General features: G+C 48.0%; 1 protein-coding gene across 1 annotated transcript in view; it reads left to right on the top strand.

The window, feature by feature from the left end:
• xylt1 (xylosyltransferase I) overlaps positions 1-25946 on the top strand; it is a 176807-nt gene that overhangs the window by 115844 nt on the left and 35017 nt on the right. Inside the window, exons 5-7 of the mRNA XM_034187600.1 lie at positions 16452-16532; positions 20916-21132; positions 23449-23625. Of these exons, the coding sequence (XP_034043491.1) occupies positions 16452-16532; positions 20916-21132; positions 23449-23625 (475 nt within the window). The remainder of the gene's footprint in view (positions 1-16451; positions 16533-20915; positions 21133-23448; positions 23626-25946) is intronic.

Here is a 25946-nt window from a genome sequence, read left to right as displayed (position 1 = left end):
TTATTGGTGGTCTGGGAGCAGGCACCGTCTCTACGGGGATGGGGTAATGGGGGGATGGCAGGGGGAGAGAAGCTGCAGAGAGGTGTGTAAGACTACAACTCTGCTTCTGGTCCCAACCCTGGATAGTCATGATTTGGAGGATTTAAGAAAATTGGCCAGATTTCTAGAAATGAGAGCTGCTCCATCCAAAGTGGGATGGATGCCGTCTCTCCTAACAAGACCAGGTTTTCCCCAGAAGCTTTGCCAATTATCTATGAAGCCCACCTCATTTTTTGGACACCACTCAGACAGCCAGCAATTCAGGGAGAACATGCGGCTAAACATGTCACTCCCGGTCCGATTGGGGAGGGGCCCAGAGTGATGTGAAAGTGTCGTGACACGGACCCACAACAGGGGGTGTTAATGAACGGACAATGGATAAGCCAAAAGTAACAATTTAATGTTGTGAATCGCACAACGACGTACAGACAATAACAATATGGTGGACTGTCAATCATACACCGGATGACGTGTGGGCAGGCTCGACGATAGAAGACGCCTGGCGAGAGAAGAGCCGGATCCCCACACAGCTTTCACCACCAACGGAGCTGAAGAACACCAGAGCCGCCAAGCCCTGCGCCCCAGGTGACCGCTGTCTTCAGCAGTCAGACCCGGTACTGCTGGCAGAAAACGGAGACAGTCCTGATGAGTGTGAGTTCGCACACTCAGTAATCCCACAGTCAGTGTTTAGTTAGGAGGGAGCACCTCCACCTCCAATCACACACTCGTGCAGCTCCGGTCTAACCACTTATCTGGTTGGAGTGTGAAGCGAAGGCCGTCGCTGATCACACCAAACGCCAATCCCACAGATAAGGACACACCACAGGAAAATGGCTGCAAAAAAGTACAGATTATTACTCAATGTTTTGAGTCAGCAGAGAAAGTTACCTGAATGGTAGCTGATTTCTCGGCGAGGAGGTGGAGTTGCAGTCCGGTCTTTGTAGTGGTGGTGATGGGTGACAGCTGGTGTTGATAGATGACAGCTGTCACCTCCAGCGGCTCCGACGCCCTCTCGTGCTTGGAGCCCACACTCCAAGCAGGGCACCATCTGGTGGTGGTGGGCCAGCAGTACCTCCTCTTCAGCGGCCCACACAACAGGACCCCCCCTCAACGGGCGCTCCTGGCGCCCGACCAGGTTTATCCGGGTGCCGGGCGTAGAAGTCGGCCAGGAGGGCCGGGTCCAGGATGAAGCTCCTTTTCACTCAGGAGCGTTCCTTGGGACCATACCCCTCCCAGTCCACCAGATACTGGAAGCCCCGACCCTTGCGACGGACGTCCAGAAGCCGACGCACGGTCCACGCCGGCTCCCCGTCGATGATCCGGGCAGGAGGTGGTGCAGGTCCAGGGGTGCAGAGCGGTGAGGTGTGGTATGGTTTGATACGAGAAACGTGAAAAACAGGATGGATCCGCAGTGAAGTTGGCAGCCGTAGCTTCACTGCGGCCGGGCTGAGGACTTTGGTGATGGGTGCTCCAGGCCGTCGGGTGCGCGGAGGTAACGCAACGGAGGGCCTGCTCCAACTCCTGGTTGGCCCGCTCTGCCTGTCCGTTTGTCTGGGGGTGATACCCGGACGAGAGAGAGACTCACTCACCCAGTTCCTTGCAAAAACTCCTCCAGACCTGAGAGGAGAACTGAGGGCCACGGTCTGAGACGATGTCCGCTGGTATCCCATGCAGACGCACGACGTGGTGGACCAGGAGGTCTGCTGTTTCCTGGGCCATAGGGAGCTTCGGGAGGGCCACGAAGTGGGCCACCTTGGAGAATCGGTCCACTATCGTCAAGATGGTGGTGTGGCCCTGGGACGGCGGGAGGCCCGTGACAAAGTCCAGGCCGATGTGGGACCAGGGGCGATGAGGCACCGGTAGGGGTCGGAGGAGTCCTGAGGTCCTCTTGTGGTCCGCCTTGCCCCTGGCGCAGGTGGTGCAGGCCTGGACGTAGTCCCGGACGTCGGCTTCCATAGACGCCCACCAGAAGCACTGCTGGACTACCGCCATGGTCCTGCGCACTCCGGGATGACAGGAGAGTTTGGACCCATGGCAGAAGTCCAAAACCGCAGCTCTGGCCTCTGGTGGGACGTACATCTTGTTCTTTGGGCCGGTCCCCGGGTCCGGGTTCCGTGTCAGGGCCTCCCGGACGGTCTTCTCCACGTCCCAGGTGAGGGTGGCCCCGACAGTGGACTCGGGGATGATGGTCTCTGGGGGGGTCTGACAGCTCGGCCTTGGCTTCCTCTTCATGCACCCGGGACAGTGCATCCGACCGTTGGTTCTTGGCCCCGGGGCGGTACGTAATCTGGAAGTCAAAGCGCCCGAAGAACAGTGACCAGCGGGCTTGCCTGGGGTTCAGACGCTTCGCGGTCCGGATGCACTCCAGGTTCCGATGGTCCGTGAAAACCGTAAATGGTACCGAAGCTCCCTCCAACAGGTGTCTCCACTCCTCAAGAGCCTCCTTCACCGCAAGAAGTTCCCGATTGCCGACGTCATAGTTCCGTTCAGCTGGGGTCAACCTGCGGGAAAAGTAGGCACATGGATGGAGAACCTTGTCGGACTCCCCCCTCTGGGATAGCACGGCTCCTATCCCTGAGTCAGAGGCGTCCACTTCAACTACGAACTGGCGCTTGGGATCGGGCTGCACCAGAACTGGTGCAGTCGAGAACCGGCGTTTCAACTCCCTAAACGCGGCTTCGCACCAATCCGACCAGGTGAAGGGGACTTTTGTCGAGGTCAGGGCTGTCAGGGGGCTAACTACCTGACTGTAGCCCTTGATGATCCTCCGGTAGAAATTTGCAAAACCGAGGAACTGTTGTAGTTTCCTACGGTTCGTTGGTTGGGGCCAATCTCTCACCGCCGCAACCTTGGCCGGATCAGGGGCGACGGAGTTGGAGGAGATTATGAACCCCAGGAAAGACAAAGAAGTGCGGTGGAACTCACACTTCTCGCCCTTCACAACAGCCGGTTCTCCAACAACCGCTGTAGGACCTGACGTACATGCTTGACATGGGTCTCAGGATCCGGAGAAAAGATGAGTATATCGTCTAGATATATGAAGACAAACCGATGCAGGATGTCCCACAAGACGTCATTAACCAACGCTTGGAACGTCGCGGGCGCATTGGTGAGGCCGAACGGCATGACCAGGTACTCAAAGTGACCTAACGGGGTGTTAAATGCCGTCTTCCACTCGTCTCCCTCCCGGATCCGAACCAGGTGATAAGCATTCCTAAGATCCAATTTCGTGAAAATTTGGGCTCCATGCAGGGGCGTGAACACTGAATCCAACAGAGGTAACGGGTATCGGTTGCGAACCGTGATCTCGTTCAGCCCTCTGTAATCAAAGCATGGACGGAGTCTGCCGTCCTTCTTGCCCACAAAAAAGAAACCAGCACCCATCGGGGAGGTGGAGTTCCGGATCAACCCGGCAGCTTACGAGTCCCGGATGTAGGTCTCCATTGATTCGCGTTCCGGACGTGAGAGGTTGTACAGCCTGCTGGACGGGTACTCAGCGCCCGGTATCAAATCAATGGCACAATCGTACGGACGGTGCGGGGGCAGCGTGAGTGCCAGATCCTTGCTGAAGACGTCAGCAAGGTCATGGTACTCGGCTGGCACCGCCGCCAGATTGGGGGGGACTAAAACCTCCTCCTTAGCTGTCACACCGGGTGGAACCGAGGATCCTAAACACTCCCGGTGGCAGGTTTCGCTCCGCTGAACCACAGCCCCAGACGGCCAATCAATCCGGGGACTGTGTTTTAGTACCCATGGAAAACCCAAAATTACTCGGGAGGTAGAAGGTGTTACATAAAACACAATCTCCTCCCTGTGATTCCCAGACACCACCAATGTCACTGGCTGTGTCTGGTGTGTAATCAGTGGAAGAAGGGTGCCATCTAGTGCCCACAACGACAATGGTGATGGTAAGGCCACTAGAGGGAGCCCAACCTCCTTTGTCCATCTGCTATCCAGTAGATTCCCCTCCGACCCCGTGTCCACCAGTGCTGGGGCATGAAGGGTTAGGTCCCCACTCAGGATCGTGACTGGGATTTGTGCAGATCGTCGGGGTTTCCCCACGTGGGTGTTGTGACCCATCCTTAGCCCAGTCTCTAAGGACGAGTGCTGCTGTTTTGACCGTTTGGGGCATTCTCTCTGTGTGTGCTCGGTAGAGCTGCAGAGAAAACACTCTCCACGGATCAGCCTCCTTTGTCTCTGATCTGATCGTTTTTTGACCCTGCTCATTTCCATAGCAACGTCAGCAGGGGGAGCTGTTGTCACATGGAGAGCCCTGGCAGTGGAGCATGGGGAAGTCGGCTTCCTTTCGGACCCGGGAGGAAGAGGGACGGCTTGTGCCTGGCCACGCCCCTCGTCTCGCTCCCGTCGGTGTTCCGTTAATCGGTTGTCTAACCGTATAACAAGGTCGATAAGCCCGTCTAAATCCCGCGGCTCGTCCTTCGCCACCAGGTGCTCCTTAAGGACCAGAGACAGTCCGTTTACAAAGGCGGCGCGGAGCGCAACAGCATTCCACTGCATACTGCATACTCCGCTGCGCTCCGATGCCCCTGCCGTATCGACAGCAGCACACTTGAAGCGGTCTCGCCTCTATGAGGGTGGTCGAACACCTGTCGGAACTCCCTCACAAACTCAGTATAAACCGTTAGGAGCCGTGAATTCTGCTCCCAAAGCGCCGTAACCCAGGCGCGTGCCTCTCCTTGAAGCAAACTGATCACATAAGCCACCCGGCTGGCGTCTGCTGCGTACATGACGGGACACTGTGAAAAGACGAGCGAGCACTGCATCAAGAAGTCCGCGCACGTCTCCACACAGCCTCCGTACGGCTCTGGAGGGCTTATGTATGCTTCAGGGGAAGGTGGGGGGGTTCATTGAACGACCAGCGGAATGTCTGTTTCTGGAACACGGTCAGCAGGAGGAGGTGCTGCAGCAGCGCCCTGAGCACGCGCTTCCACCTGGGCGGTGAGAGCCTCCATCCTACAATTGAGAACACTGCTCTGCTCGGTAACTAAGTCCAACCGAGCGGTAAAGGCAGTTAAGATGTGCTGCAGCTCACCCAACACGCCTCCTGCTGGCGACTGTGCACCTCGCTCTTCCATTGGCTGTTCAAGCGATGGTTGACGCCCCTCGGGATCCATGACGCTGGCCGAGAAATCCTGTTGTGAAAGTGTCGTGACACGGACCCACAACAGGGGGCGTTAATGAACGGACAATGGATAAGCCAAAAGTAACAATTTAATGTTGTGAATCGCAGAACGACGTACAGACAATAACAATATGGTGGACTGTCAATCATACACCGGGTGACGTGTGGGCAGGCTCGACGATAGAAGGCGCCTGGCAAGAGAAGAGCCGGATCCCCACACACCTTTCACCACCAACGGAGCTGAAGAACACCGGAGCCGCCAAGCCCCGCGCCCCAGGTGACCGCTGTCTTCAGCAGTCAGACCCGGTACTGCTGGCAGAAAACAGACAGTACTGATGAGTGTGAGTTCGCACACTCAGTAATCCCACAGTCAGTGTTTAGTTAGGAGGGAGCACCTCCACCTCCAATTACACACTCGTGCAGCTCCTGTCTAACCACTTATCTGGTTGGAGTGTGAAGCGAAGCCGTCGCTGATCACACCAAACGCCAATCCCACAGATAAGGACACACCACAGGAAAACGGCTGCAAAGAAGTACAGATTATTACTCAATGTTTTGAGTCAGCAGAGAAAGTTACCTGAATGGTAGCTGATTTCTCGGCGAGGAGGTGGAGTTGCAGTCCGGTCTTTGTAGTGGTGGTGATGGGTGACAGCTGGTGTTGATAGATGACAGCTGTCACCTCCAGCGGCTCCGACGCTCTCTTGTGCTTGGAGCCCGCACTCCAAGCAGGGCGCCATCTGGTGGTGGTGGGCCAGCAGTACCTCCTCTTCAGCGGCCCACACAACACAGAGAAAACTACAGAGTCCGACATTGTTTTTGCAAAGTTACACACCGATACAATATTAATTTTAGTGACCTCCGATTGGCGTAACCGGGTGTCATTACTGCCGACGTGAATTACAATCTTACCAAATTTACGCTTAGTCTTAGCCAGCAGTTTCAAATTTCCTTCAATGTCGCATGCTCTGGCCCCCGGAAGACATTTGACTATGTTTGCTGGTGTCGCTAACTTCACATTTCTCAAAACAGAGTCGCCAATAACCACAGTTTGTTCCTCGGCGGGTGTGTCGCCGAGTGGGGAAAAATGGTTAGAGATGTGAACGGGTTGACGGGGTACACAGGGCTTCTGTTTAGGACTACGCTTCCTCCTCACAGTCACCCAGTCGGCCTGCTTTCCCGGCTGCTCGGGATCTGCTGGAGGGGAACTAACGGCGGCTAAGCTATCTTGGTCCGCACCGACTACAGGGGCCTGGCTAGCTGTAGGATTTTCCAAGGTGTGGAACCGAGTCTCCAATTCGCCTAGCCTGGCCTCCAAAGCTACGAATAAGCTACACTTATTACAAGTACCATTACTGCTAAAGGAGGCCGAGGAATAACTAAACATTTCACACCCAGAGCAGAAAAGTGCGGGAGAGACAGGAGAAGCCATCATGCTAAACCGGCTAAGAGCTAGTAGCTGCGCTAAGCTAGCGGATTCCTAAAAACACACAAAGTGAATAATGTGTAAATAATTTAGAGGTGATTCAGCAGAGGGAGTACTTTAGTTAAGGCACGTGAAGATTACACTGTGAAACAAATCGTTATCTAGTTAACTAGATCAATCTAACTGCGCAGATTAAACAGCTAACAGATACAGCAAAACACCGCTGTACTCCGGAACAGGACGTGATACAATACCGCAGTGAGAGCCAACCACCAGTAGAGGCAGTAGAGTCCAGTGAAGCCAGAGACATTTTTTTCTTTCTCTACAATAAATCTATCTTCACATTTTAAAAAAACCTGGACTGGGCGCTGGGTTGGGTTGTGGACTCCAGCAGCTTTACTGACTTTGACTTTGTGGATGATGCTGTGATCTTTGAGATATCATTGGACACTGATTGAGTGAGGGTTCAGAGTGTCTGAGTTTGCAGTTCTTCTGGATCAAGATCCAGGCTTTCAGTGACTTCCTGGACATGTCAACTTGTAGAGATAGTCCCTATATTTCAGCAGTGGCGTTCATGTCTCTAGGTCTTCAGTCTTGGAGAATGAGAGAGACCTGGGAAGAGCTGATGGAATCATAAGGTTTGGTGATGACAGTAGCTTTGCAGGAGAATTAAGGTCGACGTTTTTAGGGTCCTGATGCTTCTTGTCTTCCTGTACAGTTGTGAGATTTGGTGACAGTAGGTGACAGCTGGATGTCTTTGGTACAAGGTCAAACGTTGGGAGACTCAGATGAGGGGGATCACTTGCATTGGGTGGGAATGGCAGCAAGGATATTTTTGATCATGTGGTGCGTTTCTCTGGGCACGACCCAGGAAACAGGTGCATGTTTTGAGGACCCCATTAGTTGGAAAAGGCCCAATTATCACCCACATTTTGCATGGTAGCAGCAGAGAGAGGGGGATGAGCCAGCTGGCTGCCCTGATGGTTGCTATCCAGGACACTAGGTGGTTCTGAAGTGGTGCATGCATCCGCACATCCTCCCAGAATGGATCCAACACACATACAAAGTTCTGTGCCTCTGTGGATCTCTGTGGGTCTCTGTGGACCTGCTGTGGATCTCCTGTGGGTCTCCTATGGGTCTCTGTGGGCCACCTGTGGGTCTGTGTGGGAGTCTGTGGGTCTTCTGTGGGTCTCTGTGGGCCTGCTGTGGATCTCCTGTGGGTCTCTGTGGGCCTCCTGTGGGTCTTTGTGGTTTGGTGTGAGTCACTCTAAACAAAACAGATCAATGAAGTCGTACCTGTACTTTCCAACGCACCTTCGCTTTGACTCCTCTGCTGACTCACACTCCTGTGAACCGGTTACACGGTGAACTGATTGCGATTTAATTGCCCCTGTTCAATATCTATCGACCTCCCTGAGCTGTTTTGTACTGTACAGTCCAAAAGTCATCTCCTCCCCTGAAAACATCCCTTTTAAGAGGTAATTAAAAGCCAAAGTGGATGAGAACTGGACAGGATGTCTTGAGAACAGCGGAGCAGATGAAAAAGTTTTTTTATGTGGGTTTATGGTCCTTCTGGGACTTAAGGGTCTGCTGCGTTTTTGATGTAGCTCTGCAGTAGCCAATTAAAATCTCCCTGTTAAGGAGAGAGTTATCTCTTCCACGCAGCCAGATGTCCACCAGTTGAATTTCGACGAGCTGTAATGGCCACTGGCAGAAAGGAAGCTGGTTCTGATGTTGCCACAGCTGGAGCTGAGACACAGAGCAAAACGTGCACTTCACAGCACGATTTATTTAACGGTGGCAACCACGAGCCGCGTGCATGTCGTCTTTCCATCTGCACTGTCCGGTGTCCTTGTCAGCGTGTGCATGTTCCTGTTTTGTTTAACTAATTTTTTTTTTCCTCTCCACCACATCTTTTGTCTTTCACCTCCTCATTTGCATGAGGGTGATGTTGTTGAGAAAAGGGCTGACAGCGGAGGTTTTAAGTCCCATCTGTTGGGAAAAAAAACAATTGATGGAGCGAAAGAGCGAGCCGAGAGGCAGGAATGATGAGGGGCGAGCAAGCGAGAAGAAGCAGATAGGGACGGGGAAGCTGCATGTTTTAGATCGATACAATGAGAAAATATGGAAATTGCATGCTTATATCTTTACCAAGTCACTCCATTTAGAACCGCAGCATAGAGTCGAGCGCGACTGCACATTTACTGAACGTGTCTGCACGTTGTTCTTTGAAGTAGGAGGCCCAGGTTCAAGCCCAGTGAAAGGAAGCATCAACACGACTTCAGTGTCCTCAAGCTAGAAACCCGAACCCAGTCAGCTATTTACACTTGAAAATCCCTTCTGGACCTTCAGTGCAGCACATGTGCACACCACAGCATGTGCTGTTGTTTATCATAAAGACTCCAAAACTGCAAAAATATATCAAAATTATTTGATGCCATTTGGACAAAAGAACTCCTCAGATGGATACGGATGGAGAAGTGAACAGTGAGTTTATGCAGGAAACCCTCAGGCTGTGGTGTGTACCATGAGGGCTTTTAAATTCCAAAAATAAGCAATTTGGACAAATAAACACGTTTCCTAACGTACCGGATGTTATTTCATGCAGTTTGAACAAAATCAATCATGAGATGGACACAAATGGAGAAGTGAACAGTGAATTTATGCAGGAAGGCTTCGGTCTGTGGTGTGTACCATGAGGGCTTTTAAATTCCAAACATAAGCAAGACTGACAAAAAATCATGCAGTGGACAATATAATCATAATGGACAACTGCTCCTTCATGTTGAGAGGAGCCAGCTGAGGTGGTTTGGACATCTGGGCGCCTCCCTAGAGAGGTGTTCCAGGGACGTCCAGCTGGGAGGAGACCCTGAGGAAGATCCAGGACTAGGTGGAGAGATTATAACTCCACACTGGCCTGGGAACGGCTCGGGATCCCCCACTCAGAGGTCATCAATGTGACCCAGGAAAAGGAAGTTTGGGTTCCCCTGCTGGAGCTGTTTCCCCCATGACCCGATCCCGGATAAGCGGTTGAAGATGTATATAGTAGGTATGTATGGACAACATATTGGATGTTGAGCCATCCATCCATCCATTTTCTTCCGCTTTTTCCGGAGTCGGGTCGCGGGGACAGCAGCTCAAGCAAAGCCGCTCAGACCTCCTGATCCAGACACACCTCCCCCAGCTCCTCCGAGGGAACCCCAAACCGTTCCCAAGCCAGCCGAGAGATGTAGTCCCTCCAGCGTGTCCTGGGTCTTCCCCGGGGGCCTCCTCCCAATGGGACGTGCCAGGAACACCTCTCCAGCGAGGCGTCCAGGGGGCATTCAGAAAAGATGCCCGAGCCACCTCAACTGACTCCTTTCGACGTGGAGGAGCAGCGGCTCAACATCCGAGTGATTGGCTGTTGAGCCACAATGTTGAAAACACTACAATAAAAATGATTTTTGTGCGCCGTTGTCGTGCACGTTTATGATGTAACATTATTTTGTTTTGTCCATTGATTCCTGGAAAACTCTACATAAATATTTATAATAATAATAATTTATATATAAGCTCTACTTCCCAAAGTAGTAAAAAAAAAAATTTGCGAGATACGCTGGGGAAACGGTAAACACATCAGTGTTGTCGTTACAGCGCGGCTGCACAGAAAAGAAGCAGACGTCTCGCTCCAGACAGACTGCAACTGAGTGTCTCACGTTTCTGCTTCTGGTTTCAATTCATTACAAGCTGCAGAGCACAGGTTACATTTAAACAGCCACAACTGTCCAACTAAATTATTTACTGCCAGCGTGCAGCTTTCAGCGTATGTTTGCTCCGCGAGCCTTCTTTGACTGCAGTAAATCATTGTGGGCAGGAATGTGGAGGCTTCCTGCCCTGCGCCGCCCTCACTGCTGCTGCGCTGTTGTTATTAGCGACATGCATTATTTCTCCTCTAATTCCCAGATAATGTCCTGCCGCATGGACGGCTCTCAAAGGCAAACCCAACCCTCTCACACCAGGACGGGGGCGGAGCATCTGCGGCGGACACAGAACCAGGCGTCAGAGAGACAACACGCTTCTATCTGCACTGTTGTTTCCCGTAAAACGCTTTTCGTGAGGCGCTTTTTAAGAAGGCACTGAGTTGCTGCAGGCCTCAAACTTTCTGATCTTGTTCTCTGTCATCTTGATGTATCACAGAAACTTCCTATCGTCTGCAGCTTACAACTGTCATCAGCATCTGTGCAAAAGAAAAACAGATTTTCATGAGCGACAGCATCAGTCAGAAACATTACGGAGTATCAGTGTGTGAATATTACTGACACATGGTTGAAATATGTGCACAGGAAGACTTCAGAAAAGCCCCCGTACATGTAGGTTGTGGGGTGAGCAGACCCTCGGAGACCCTACGATCTGGATACAGCCGGATCAAAGAGAGAGAGGCAGCGGCACAGAAAGTAGCCGTAGGAGGACAGAAGAAGTGACTGATGTTCAGACCCACTCCTGGTCTTTAGTCAAATTAATTTCAGTTTAATGAGCCATCACAACTAATCTAGCTCATTTGAAATTGTATCTTCGTATGCTTTGATATGTACGCTTGTCCAGTTGTCCAGGACATGGAGGACACTGTCCAGAGAGCAGGAGTACTCGACAACACTGTCCAAGTCAGACAGATGAAAATCCTTTGGCGTAACGTGGTCAAATTATTGACTTCCTCTTCAGATTTCAGAGCAACTTTCGGCAAAAATACTTCCTATGAGCGAACATTAAACAGTGACAAGCACGGAGGATGAAGCAGCCTCAACATGCCCGCAACTCTCCCAGCCAACTGCTTCAACAAAAGCTTGATCACTCATTTAACAACTCTTTAGAGGCTACTGATATCTAGTGGTCAAACCTTGTATAGCACACTGACTATGACATGGCAACATAATATGTCTGAGGGCATGTAGAAAATATATTATCATCATGATTCCCCGCCCCAGTAACAGTGCAGCACGTGTGCACAGCGGGTGAGTAGATGCTAACATGTTATAAGCACCCAAATTATAAGATCAAATCATGAAGATGTTGTAATGTCCCATTGACTTGTCTGCCACCTGCTGGATGGATTATAGAAAATTACCAACATCTGACGTGTCGTTTGACCTCCACCATATTTAGGTTGAAATACAAACGCGTGCTGAGTTTTAAACTCAAAGCAGCGCTCGTATTTTTGCCACGGGCAGGAATAAATTTCAGAGGAGTGGCTGACGTCAAGAAATAAACTCCACCTGGTGGACACTCAGCCGACAGATACACAGTCTGTGTGTTTGTAGATGCAAGTGTTTGTGAGTCTCTGTGCTGCAGATGTGCATTATGGGTATTGGTGGATGGAAGCGGAGACTCTGCTGCACATCATCACATTGGGTTTTAAGGCCCCGTCACACTTAGTATGAATGAGCACGAGCCGAGCCCAATCAGGCGGAATGTGAAAACAAAAAAAAAACTAAATTTGTGCCACATCTGCCAGGGAATAAGAATTGTGGAGGACAGCTGTCTGAATACCCAGACTGCTCTCTGACCCGGCCCGACTGATTCGTGCACATTTGTGAAAGCAGTACAAATGTAGGTGGAACACAGTAAGAGTACCTGGACAGCTGCCAGAATGCAGTGAGAAAAATACGATGCACCTACAAGCCGTACGATTGTGGTTTGGCAGAAAATAATCCAGCACCACTCGAGGTGCATTCAGGCACATTCGGAACATTCAGCCAGGGTTCGACGTGGCGGAAAAAATGCTGAATGTCCCCCCGAACGTGATCAGAATGTCACGAATGCCGTTTTCATGCCGTTCCATTGTTTAGAATCAAAGTCAAAGTCAGCTTTATTGTCAATTCTTCACATGTACGAGACATACAAGGAATCGAAATTTCATTTCTCACCTTCCCTCGGTGATGACAGGACAAGACACTTCGACAATAAGGACAGTAAAGTGCACAAGTATTTACAGTGTCGTGTCTGAGGTAATAGTAAAAGTGGAAAGTGCAGTAGTGCAAAACCATTCAGTGTTTGTAGCAGCAGCATATTTTTGTTAAGACACTGTGCAAGTGGTGTGATGGTGATAAAGTGAAACAGTGCAGGACATTGGTCATGGGCAACAGATTATATATATATATATATATATATATATATATATATATATATATATATATATATATATATATAACACGAGGTCTGTTAGAAAACTATCCGACCTTTTTATTTTTTTCAAAAACCATATGGATTTGAATCACGTGTGATTGCATCAGCCAAGCTTGAACCTTCGTGCGCATGTGTGAGTTTTTTCACGCCTGTCGGTTGCATCATTCGCCTGTGAGCAGGCTTTGTGTGAACAGTGGTCCACCCCTCTCGTCGGATTTTTATTGCAAATAAAATGTCTGAACGATTTGGAGCTTTGCTGCATCAAATTTTTCCAGAAACTGTGAGAGACCCCCAGGTGGACACCATTTGGAAAATTCAGATGGCTTTCAGGGACGATTTTATGGGGATTACACAGATTAAGGAGTGCTCCAGCCGGTTTAGAGACCGTCCGCAGCGGCTGAGAGCGCGGCGTACGCCGAGCGCCGATCGACAGGTTGACACCCTGCTGAAACAGCCAGATCATTTCCAACGTGAAGGCTTTGTTGATCCAGGACGTCGTCTGACTTCCACAGAAATGGCAGAAGACTTCAATGGGCATGTTGGTGAACAGAGGTCATGAGGAAGTAATGGGTAGATATGGTATCAAGATAGGAATGGGGAAGGACAGATGGTAGTTGATTTTGCAAAAAGGATGGAAATGGCTGTGGTGAATACCTACTTTAAGAAAAGGGAGGAGCACAGGGTAACATATAAAAGTGGAGGAAGGTGCACACAGGTGGACTACATTCTTTATAGGAGATGCAAGCTAAAAGAAATCACAGACTAAGGTGGTAGCAGGAGAGAATGTCACTAGACAGCACAGGATGGTTGTTTGTAGGATGACTTTAGAGGTAAAGAAGAAGAAGAGAGTGAGAGTTCAACAAAGGATCAGATGGTGGAAGCTGAAGGAGGAAGACTGTTGTGTGAAATTTAGCGAGCAGGTGAGAGAAGCACTAGTTGGAGGGGAAGCAATTTTGGACAATTGGAAGAGTACTGCAGATGTGGTGAGGGAGACAGCTAGGGCAGTACTGGGTATGACATCTGGACAGTGGAAGGAAGACAAGGAGACTTGGTGGTGGAATGAAGAGGTCCAGGAAAGCATAAGGAGAAAGAGGTTGGCGAAAAAGTTTTGGGATAGTCGGAGAGATGAAGAAAGTAGACAGGAGTACAAGGAGATGCGGCGTAAGGCGAGAAGAGAAGTGGCAAAAGCAAAGGAAAAGGCATATTGCGAGCTGTACAAGAAGTTGAATAGTAAGGAAGGAGACAAGGACTTGTACCGATTGGCCAGACAAAGGGACAGAGCTGGAAAGGATGTGCAGCAGGTTAGGGTCGTAAGAGTGTGTGCTGAGAAGGTGGAGGGAATATTTCGAAGAGGTGATGAATAAAGAAAATGAGCGAGAGAAAAGGCTGGATGATGTGGTGAGAGTAAATCAGGAAGTAAAAGAGATTAGCAAGGAAGAAGTGAGGGCTGCTATGAAGAGGATGAAGAGTGGAAAGGCAGTTGGTCCAGATGACATTCCAATGGAGGCATGGAAATGTCTAGGAGAGATGGCAGTAGAGTTTCTAACCAGATTGTTTAATAAAATCTTGGAAAGTGAGAGGATGCCTGAGGAGTGGAGACGAAGTGTGCTGGTTCCTATTTTCAAGAACAAGGGTGATGTGCAGAGCTGCAGTAACTACAGAGGCATAAAGCTGATCAGCCACAGCATGAAGTTATGGGAAATAGTAGTAGAAGCTAGGCTTAGAAAACAGGTGAAGATCTGTGAGCAGCAATATGGTTTCATGGCGAGAAAGAGCACTACAGATGCAATGTTTGCTCTGAGAATACTGTTGGAAAAGTACAGAGAAGGACAGAAAGAGTTACATTGTGTGTTTGTGGACTTAAAAAAAGCTTATGATAGGGTGCCAAGAGAAGAGTTGTGGCATTGTATGAGGAAGTCTGGAGTGGCAGAGAAGTATGTTAGGGTAGTACAGGACATGTACAAGAATAGTGTGACAGCGGTGAGATGTGCAGTCGGAATGACAGACTCATTCAAGGTGGAGGTGGGATTACACCAAGGATCAGCTCTGAGTCCTTTCTTGTTTGCAGTGGTGATGGACAGGTTGACAGATGAGATCAGACAGGAGTCCCCATGGACTATGATGTTTGCAGATGAGATTGTGATCTGTAGTGAGAGTAGAGAGCAAGTTGAGTCTAGTCTGGAGAAGTGGAGATATGCTTTGGAGAGAAGGGTAATGAAAGTCAGTAGAAGCAAGACTGAGTACATGTGTGTGAATGAGAGGGAGCCCAGTGGAACAGTGCAGTTACAAGGAGTAGAAGTGGTGAAAGTAGATGAGTTTAAATATTTGGGGTCAACTGTTCAAAGTAATGGAGAGTGTGGTAGAGAGGTGAAGAAGAGAGTGCAGGCAGGGTGGAGTGGGTGGAGAAAGGTGGCAGGAGTGATTTGTGACCGAAGAATATCAGGAAACTTTACAAAACAGTAGTGAGACCAGCTATGTTGTATGGTTTAGAGACAGTGGCACTAACAAAAAGACAGGAGGCAGAGCTGAAGGTGGCAGAGCTGAAGATGTTGAGATTCTCTTTGGGAGTGTCAAGAATGGACAAGATTAGGAATGAACATATCAGAGGGACAGCTCAGGTGGGACGGTTTGGAGAAAAAGTCAGAGAGGCGAGATTGAGATGGTTTGGACATGTGCAGAGGAGGGACCCAGAGTATATAGGGAGAAGGATGCTGAGGATGAAACCACCAGGCAGGAGGAGAAGAGGGAGACCAAAGAGGAGGTTCATGGATGTGCTGAGAGAGGACATGCAGGTGGTTGGTGTGACAGAAGAAGATACAGAGGACAGGGTGAGATGGAAACGATTGATCTGCTGTGGCGACCCCTAACAGGAACAGCCGAAAGACAAAGAAGAAGATATATATTTGCTTCTTGAAAGCCTGGGTGGAGCTGGGGGGAGAGATTTCAGTAATAAGAATGCAGCCAGACTGCAGTCAGACGCCACTTTGACTGCGTCCCGAATGTTTTGAACATGTTCAAAACCTTTGGGACAGCTGCCTGACTGTCTGGACTGGGCTCAGAATGCGCTCTGATGGCTTTGGATGCACCTCGACACCTCCCGAATGAGGCAGAATAGTCTCATTGAGCTTCTAGTATGACGGGGGCATTAAGCTCAGGACCTCTGAAGATAAACACCCCCCCCCCCCCCCACACCAAGCTGTGAATGACATGCACTTGTCCCTCCCCCGACTGATCCTTAAAGCAGGGCCTCACTGCTCTTATGAAGAGACAAACCGAGGCAGCGTGAAAGGCTCCGCCCACAGACTAAATGTTGAGGGCACTGACGGGGGTGCAGCCCACAGAGCAAAGCTTTTAACCCGTCTGGCCCATCCAGCGCCTCGAGTGAATGACAATGTGAGAGCAGCGTGAATTCATTCATCAGAATCACACACAGAACAACCCTTTGATCCTACACGGCTCTGACGTCTTGACGTGACTGAGGGACTGATGCCGGTCTTTAATTGATCCTGTAGAGTTGATCATTGACGCTATCGGCTCCACACACACATTTCTAGATTTCTTTCTGCACAAATCAGGAGTTCAGGTTGTTATTTGTGGCTGCTTGGTGGAAAATGTTCAGGAACCTCTGAAAATATGTTTGTCCAGTGAAAACCGATGTTTTTATTCATTTTGGTTTGTTTGTCTCAGGACCAATAACCAGCTGGTGGCCTTCCTGTCCAAATACAGAGACATGAACTTCATTAAGTCCCACGGCAGGGACAATGCCAGGTGAGGTCACCTTCACACGCCCCAGCATCACCACACCGTCACTCAGTCAGGAAAACCGCTAGCTTCATTAATTAACCTTGTTTTGTTTTGTTTTGTTTTTGGGTTTTTTTTGGGGGGGGGGGGCAGAACGCTCACGTCTGCAGCCGAAGCCTTTCTGCCCGCGGCACAATGACTCAGCATGACTCAGCATGACTCAGAATTATGCCGGTGGATTTAACCCACATGATTCTGTTCGCATGATACATTCTCTTGATCTGTAACTGCGTAAATGTAAATATCAGTTTTACAAAAATGTCATGACCCCTTACATAAAATATTAAAAATGCACATTTCTAAGTGCAAGCATTTAATGTTAATAATTGATAATACATGGTACAATTAACAATAATAATTCAGTCAGATTCTATACTCACTTGCTCCAATTAAGGGTTCAATTATGGTTGGGGGGGGGGGGGGGGTGTAGCCTATCCCAGCAGTCACCGGGTGTGAGGCGGGTTCACCCTGGACAGGACGCCAGTCTGTCACAGGGTCACATACAGACACACAAACACATTCACACCTACAGACAATTTAAAGTTTCCAGTCCATCTAACCTGCAGGTCTTTGGATGTGGGAGGAAGCCGCAGCACCTGGAGGGAACCCACACAAACATGGGGAGAACATGCAAACTCCACACAGAAAGACCACGAGTGGGAATCAAACCCATGACCTACTTGCTGTGAGGCAACAGTGCTAACCACTAATCCACTATGCTGCCCATCGTCATCATTATTATTATTAGTAGTAGTAGTAGTATAAGAACAGCAAACTTGCATAAGTTTGGTTGGATGATGCAAATAATGTTATGTCCATCCATCCATCCATCTTCTACCGCTTAGTCCAATTAAGGGTCGCGGGGGGCTGGAGCCTATCCCAGCAGTCATAGGGCATGAGGCGGGGTACACCCAGGACAGGACGCCAGTCTGTCACAGGGCCACAAATAGACAAACAGACACACCCACACGCACACCTAAGGACAGTTTTAAAGATTCCAATCCACCTAACCCGCATGTCTTTGGATGTGGGAGGAAACCGGAGCACCCGGAGGAAACCCACGCAAACACAGGGAGAACATGCAAACTCCACACAGAAAGACCACGGGAATTGAACCCATGACCTTCTTGCTGTGAGGCAACAGTGCTAACCACTAAGCCACCGTGCTGCCCATAATGTTATGTCCCTTTACATAAAACAAAACAAATATTTAACTTTAAATGCAAATATTTAATGTTAATAAGTTAATAATAATAATCAATAGTGAACATAGTACATTTTTAAAAACTTTCATGTGTTTGGATGGATGAAACAAATTCAAGTGTTTTGGTTCCTGATGTAAAATATAAAAAAATGCAGGTCACTTCTGAAGAGTAAACGATGCCGTCGTGTTGCGTGTGTGAGACCTGTGAGACTCATCGTCACCGGCAGAACCATCAGAGCCACCTGATCTGAACCCCAGCCGTGTGAACAGACACTCGATACACAGACACAAGTACAGTCGTGCATTATGTAAGCAGCCTGTCAGTGGTCCTGCTGCTGTCGAGTGCACAGTGACACCGACACGTTTATCGAGTCATTTAAAGACACCGTCCACTGCAACGCAACGTTATTATTATTATTATTATTATTATTATTATTATTATTATCCCCGCCTGACTGGAAAATCAATAAGGGCCCTTGGGCAAGGCCTTTAATCACCTATTGCTCCCGGTGTGTAATGAGCGCCTTGTATGGCAGCACCATGACATCGGGGTGAATGTGAGGCATAATTGTAAAGTGCTTTGAGCATCTGATGCAGATGGAAAAGCGCTTTATAAATGCAGTCTGTTTACCATTTATTAACCGTTATGTAACATCTGTCTTTGATAAAGTAACATCTTTACATTCTTTTAAATTAAATAATATTTGCTTAGTCTGTTGAAATGGGAGAAGCTAGATATTTGGTGAGTTAATCAGTTCGTCCTCGACACATTTTAGCAAACACATTTTAAACGGGGTGATTTAGGACATCAGATTTTGAAAAAAGTAAATTCTACCTTTTAATACAACATCAAATGATTCTCTTTTGTATTAAAGTGAATATAAGTCCAGAGAAAATATTCCATTAACCTTTTAAAAATGAGTTTTCGAGCTTCTCCATGAATTAAGTGACAGCGTTTCCACTGACTGTTGAAAGGCGCCTGCTGGGATTTGTCCTCTTGTGATAATGTTATTCCAGTAGTTATATTCATGTAAGGTAAAGTCCAGTTAAACGCGGCCATTTAGTTGTTGTTTTAATCTCTTATAAGGTTTAAGAAGCTCTCGGTCTCTCTGTCTGTCCACACGTCCCACGCCATGTGGCTTTCTGTACATCATGTGACCTGTAATAGAGGAAAAATGTTTCCGTTGCAATTTTGTGAAATAGTGTTTTTTCCGATTCACCTGAAAAACCACCTAAAGTGAGCGTGAACAACTTTTTTGTATTTGAGAGGGGTTTTTTTTTTTCTCTAAATACACACATTTCCATTCAGTGTATTTTCGATTTGCAACTTAAAATATGAAACCTGCTTAATGAAGCGGCGATTCATGATGTTTTTCACTGATCTCTTGAAAACAATGACAACTTGCTCACAGTGTATTCCGGTCTTAATGCATTAAATCGTCATGGCAATCTCCTAGGGGTGAGGAAGATGGTCTCTTGATTGCTTCCCAGGCGGGATGGTGGTCCATGATCGATCTAGAGATGCTTGTGTGTGGGTTTGTTGAATGTGGGAATGTCGTTGCACACTGACAAACACACGATTGTTGGCAGATCCTTAGTCTGCTCCGACGGCTGGGAAATCCCAGACGATCGGGGTCTGAGGACCTGCTGCAGCCTTCACAGCCGTCACTTCCTCCACCTGAGCCGCAGCTGAGGACTTCTTGTTTCACCAGAGCCCCATCAGCCGCCTCATGTTCAGGGTTCTTGTTGGGCCTTCAACTCTTTCCACATCTTAACGGACATGACTGAACTCACAGTTCTCTTGTCCACTGATTTGTCTAACATCAAACGCCTGTAAAAGTGATGATTCAGGACTTCTGTTAAAAACAGCTCATTATTTTGTGTTTTATATTCTCTTTTAAATGTTAGCGACTCGGCGTGGTCGCGCGGGTTCTGCTCCGCTGTGCACTGTGAGCTGTTGTGTTGTTTTGTTGACATCTGCCTGAGCGCGCCGTGTACTCTGGAGTTGTGTTGGCTCAGCAATTTCAGGTTTTGCTGATATTTACAGAAAAATAATTATGCATTTTCCTAATGAAGCAGACAGCTTTAAAAAGATGTTTACCTGTGGTTTTATAGCCAAACGCGTGCTGATGGTGTTGCTCCCTGCTGCAAGACCACATTCAGGTTATTCAAGAAAAAAGAAAAACAAAATGTTTCATTCACGACTCAGAAAATGTTCTATAAAGAGAAAATCTGAATGTAAAGACTAAATATCCGCAGAGTGAAGCCTCAGGGCCTCTTGCAGGTAGCAGACGTGGAGGATTATTTGATGGAGGGGGCGTGGCCTTGTGCTGTGTGTTTGGCACAGTTGGCAATTCAGTTAAATTTAGTTACATGGCACCAAATCACAACGAAATCACCCCAAGGCACTTCACCTGGGTAAGCTCTAATCTTACCAACCCCAACAAAAAAGCACGTAGGCGACATTGGTAAGAGACTGAACCCACGACACTTTGGACCAGCACCCCAGATTTACAGATAAATACGGTTTGTATTTTACTTTCCCTTTAAGGAGGAGGTGTATTTTTCTGATCCCAATAACTTTCATTATAACTGCCGAGACCTGAGTACTTGTTCTTTCGTGTTTTACATGTTTACACTGACCATAATGAATCGATGATCCTTGAGGTGACTCAGTGGGATAATGGGTTGAGCTATCAGGATATAGGCCTGGTTTCAGTTCCCAGTCACACTACCTGTTTGTGTCCTTGGACAAGACACAGTCGACCCAGCTGTGAATAGATACCATCCTCGGCTGGGGAAGTAACCTGCGTTGGGCTGGCGTGCTGTCCAGGGGTAGTTCTAGACTCTTATCTGGTTCATACTAATCCAGGGATACAGCTGGGCACCAATGGACCTCAGGGCCTGTTCAGATCTTACATTAATGGAGTGATATAAACAAATCTGAACTAGTCAAGAAAACGCAGTTAACTGGTTAATGGATTTAAGCTGTTTGTACAACAAGGAGCATAAAGTCTGACTTTGGATTCATCTGGTTTTCAACTTGATACAATTCACACTAATAAAGACTCGACCCTGATGATCTCTGCTGTTGCTTTGTTTTCATACGTATTGGTTTTATAGCGTTTGGTTTGTGTGCTCACCAGGTTTATCCGCAAGCAGGGTCTCGATCGCCTGTTCTATGAGTGTGACACCCACATGTGGAGGCTGGGGGACCGCAAGATCCCAGAAGGCATTTCTGTGGACGGCGGGTCCGACTGGTTCCTTCTCAACCGTATGTTTGTGGAATATGTCATCAACTCCAGGGACGACCTGGTCACCAGCATGAAGCGGTTCTACGCCTACACGCTGCTGCCCGCTGAGGTAACATGCACAAACTCTGAGTTAGCACTCATCTATTCTCGTGGTTTTTCAAAAGGGGACACACGCTGAATACAATGCAAGTGGGAGGTGTCTCTCGTATGCCGCCCTAACACTAACACTAAGAAGGTTTGGTGAGTGGGTCGTGGTACTTTGAATCTCTGTGAAAACGAGCTTCAGGGTCTCAGCTCCTGCATTTGGTGACTTGGGTTGAGATGTAGGGGAATGAGGGAATAATCTTGTTGTGTCTGATGATTTGCAGACGTTAATGCTGGATTTTACAGTCGCAAATTGAGTTTTAGCGACGACACAAAATGAGTTTTACCTGTGACACAAATTGAGTTTTACCAATGACACAAATTGAGTTTTACCAATGACACAAATTGAGTTTTAGTGGCGACACAAATTGAGTTTTAGCGGCGATACAAATTGAGTTTTACGGACGACACAAATTGAGTTTTACCAATGACACAAATTGAGTTTTACCGGCGACACAAATTGAGTTTTAGTGGCGACACAACTTGAGTTTTACGGACGACACAAATTGAGTTTTACCAATGACACAAATTGAGTTTTAGCAGCGACACAAATTGAGTTTTAGCAGTGACACAAATTGAGTTTTACCGACAACACAAATTGAGTTTTACCAACAACACAAATTGAGTTTTAGCGGTGACACAAATTGAGCTTTAGCAGCGACACAAATTGAGTTTTAGCGGCGACACAAATTGAGTTTTAGCGGCGACACAAATTGAGTTTTATGGACGACACAAATTGAGTTTTAGTAGCGACACAAATTGAGTTTTAGCAGCGACACAAATTGAGTTTTACCGACAACACAAATTGAGTTTTACCGTCAACACAAATTGAGTTTTAGCGGTGACACAAATTGAGTTTTACGGATGACACAAATTGAGTTTTACCGGCGACGCAAATTGAGTTTTACCGGCGACACAAATTGAGTTTTACCGACGACACAAATTGAGGTTTACCGGCGACACAAATTGAGTTTTACCGACGACACAAATTAAGTTTTACCGACGACACAAATTGAGTTTTACCAGCGACACAAATTGAGTTTTACCGGCGACACAAATTGAGGTTTACCGGCGACACAAATTGAGGTTTACCAATGACACAAATTGAGGTTTACCGGCGACACAAATTGAGGTTTACCGGCAACACAAATTGAGGTTTACCGGCGACACAAATTGAGGTTTACCAATGACACAAATTGAGTTTTACCAATGACACAAATTGAGGTTTACCGGCGACACAAATTGATGTTTACCGGCGACACAAATTGAGGTTTACCAATGACACAAATTGAGGTTTACCAATGACACAAATTGAGGTTTACCGGCGACACAAATTCAGGTTTACCGGCGACACAAATTCAGGTTTACCGGGGACACAAATTCAGGTTTACCGACAACCTAAATTGAGTTTTATCAATGACAAAAATTGAATTTTACCGGCGACACAAATTTAATTTTACCGGCGACACAAATTGAGTTTTACCGGTGAGGCGTTGGCTCCTGTTTATCATCATCATCTTCTGGGACAAAGTCACTGTCAAGTCATTCTCAAGTCATGAATCTGCAAGTCCCAAGTCAGTTTGCAAGCAAATGGTGGTCATTTTGACTTGAGACTTGGCTTGGGACTTGCAGATTCATGACTTGAGAGTGACTTGATGGTGACTTTATCCCACCTCTGTGTAAAAGCCACACAAAACCTGTGAGGGCACCAGGCCAAAGTATAACAAAGTCTTAATCTGTGTTTCCAGCGATGACACACAGATGCATACGTGCCAACATCTGAGTTTGCTAATGTGGGACACCCACTAGAGGAGTCCGGGGACATGCGTGGACACACACAAATGTGGGACTAATGGGTGTTCCACACATACCCATGCAGGACACGCGGTAAATACCAGGACTGTCCCGCCCAGTGCTTCAGGGTTGGCAGCGCTGCAGATGGGCTCTGTTTTGCATCGCTTCTACAAATGTTATAAACATCTCCAGTTTCCTCCTTACGGTTTAAAAAAAGAGGAAGAAAGAAAGGCGGACATAAAATCATAACGTGAAGGCGAGATGTAAAGCCTGACTTTCCAACCGTGCAGAAGGAATGCAGGAGAATGGAATGATCTCTGTGAGGAAATTGGATGTTTATCATCAGTGACTGCAATTTTCCATTTCTCTGCAGTGACTCCAGTTCCTTTTGTGAAATGCAGCATAAAAAACGCTATGCAGTTTTCTAATTTTATCCTCCTGCCCCCCCCCCCCCCCCCATCTCTCACTCCCCGTTCATGATTCCCAGTCATTCTTCCACACAGTGTTGGAGAACAGCGCCCACTGCGAGAGCATGGTGGACAACAACCTGCGCATCACCAACTGGAACAGGAAGCTGGGCTGTAAGTGCCAGTACAAGCACATCGTGGACTGGTGCGGCTGCTCCCCCAATGACTTCAAGCCTGCAGACTTCCACCGCTTCCAGGTAACTGTAACACGGCAAATAAATGTGGTGGGATTCCCATGCAGTTATGCATGTTTCCCAGTCATTAGAAAAGTTCGTTGAGCCAAAGTTGGGTCCACCAGGTCCGAACGTTTCGCATGAAACAATGAAACAACGAGCTGAACTTCAGGCTGGACACGTGAGGCTGTGAGCGCATCCACTTAGCTCAAGTCCATGAAGGTGGCGTAATGCGTCTCTGAACAGCTGCACACTTCCTGAATGGTCTCAACAGTCATCGAGCCATTTTACACCTGTTTTCGAAGATGCAAAAATGAAAACGCTGCTGACTTTAAGGCGTGCACGCACTCTTCAGTACGCCACAGGAAATCAGCAGCAGTCGTTCTGAACATTGTCTGCCCTCAAGGTCTGTCCTCCGCACCTCATCATCCAGCCCGCTGCAGCAGCTTTCACAATCAATATGTCCAAAATTCTGTCTCCATTAGGATGACCCTGAAAAAAGTGAAACACTAATTGGACCGTCTTTGCGTTGGGTGCGCGGGGGGGGAAGCGGGTTAGGTAACTTAGCAAAATGAAAGTGAATGATTGGCAGTGAGTCCAGGACCTCAGAGAAGTTAAAGACTGCAGCTGGACTTTTAAACACTTCCAGTGCCGTGTCTCACTTTGTCTCTCCTGTCCTTCACATACCACTCAAAGCGGTTCCGCTGACCTCAGTTCTCCCTCACCAGACCGTCTGCCGTCTGTCTCGCCGCAGTCTCTGGCGGCTCATTGCCAACATATTACGGCAGCTCCTTGGCACCGCCAGCGGCTCATTTTGGCACTCTGGTATCAGTGAAGGCCAGCCCGGGCAGCAAGGCCGGCTTTCCAGAAACCGGTGAGGCTCTGGCTTGAAGACGGGTTTGACTGTGAGATCCTCCTGCACACATCATCCCCTTTGAAGCAGAGCAGCAGACACTCGTTTTTAACGTACGTTTCAATTTGGAAAGAGCCTCCTCCTCCTCCTCCTCCTCCTCCTCATCTCAGCTTCCTTAATTAAGGCTTTTTGTTACTTCACGGGGACTGTTGTGTGGGCCGCCAGAAGAGGAAGTACTGCTGGCCCACCACCAGAGGGCGCCCTGTCTGGAGTGCGGGCTCCAGGCACCAGAGGGCGCAGCCGCCTCACAGGAGCAGCCAGGGTGACAGCTGTCACGCATCACCTGCAACAGCTGTTACCAATCATCTGATGGCAGGAGTATATCAGCAGGACGATGTCTCCACCTCTTTGTCGAGATATCGTTCTACCTGGAAGGTAATATTCTCAGCTGACTGCTTGACAGTAACCTTTTGTGATTTTTGTGAGTGACAGCAGACTTTTTCTCCAACGAGAGGTGGAGGTAGCTTCCCTGCCATGCAGGTTGCTGGGTGCAGACGCGCCCACGTTTAATTGTGTTTTTGTTCCTCGCCAGCAGTACCAGGTCCGACACGCGGAGGCAGTGGCCACCTGGGAGTTCGGGACTTGGCGGCTCCAGTATTCCCGGGGTCTGGTGGCGGAGGAAATCGTGTGGTTCCGGTTCTGCTTTGGACAGGCGTCTCCTATCTTCGAGCCTGCCCACACGACACCTTTGTGAATTGACTCTGGTCTATTGTTGTAATCTGTTGTATTTGTTGTGCACATTCACAACAGTAAAGTGTTGTTATTTGACCTGCTCCATTGTCCGTTCATTTGCGCCCCCTGTTGTGGGTCCGTGTACCTACACTTTCCCAACAGGGGACAACCGCAGAGGAGCCGCGGCCGCATTTCGAAGATTTCACAGGAGAACTCAAGGCGCTGCTGGAGTGACACAATTACACCCAATTAAACAGATGCACAGCAAGAAGGGAGTGCAAAAACACAAAGTCTTACCACCACATCAACCTCATTTCTCCTCAAACTATCTCATCCACGCTTCATAACGGACACGACCACTTACCGAGCAAAACTTCAGGAAGTTAGAAAATATATTTTAAATATCTTGTTAAAGGAAAGAGTTTTGGAAACATTTTGAGTCATTTCTGAGATGAAACAAAATTCATTTACTCATTGTGAGATTTTGAAGCTGTTATTTGCAAAAAATGTAACATTTCAAAATATGAGTGAAATTAATTTCAAACTGAAAATACCTTATTTCAAGAAATATTAAGTGAATTTTTAATTGTTCCATTTGAGAGATTTTTTTTCCAACCTATTTTTCCAGAGTGGTGTTTTTTCATTACTACTACTAATAATAATTATAATAACTACTTATATTGGACTTTCTCATGATTCACAGTACTAAAGAAAATAAACTCCAAAAATAATATAAGTACACAACAATAATAGTGCAGCA

The sequence above is a fragment of the Thalassophryne amazonica genome, chromosome 15 (assembly GCF_902500255.1).
Source record: "Thalassophryne amazonica chromosome 15, fThaAma1.1, whole genome shotgun sequence".
In the NCBI taxonomy this organism is placed as follows: domain Eukaryota; kingdom Metazoa; phylum Chordata; class Actinopteri; order Batrachoidiformes; family Batrachoididae; genus Thalassophryne; species Thalassophryne amazonica.
This window is presented reverse-complemented; position numbering and strand designations above follow the sequence as displayed.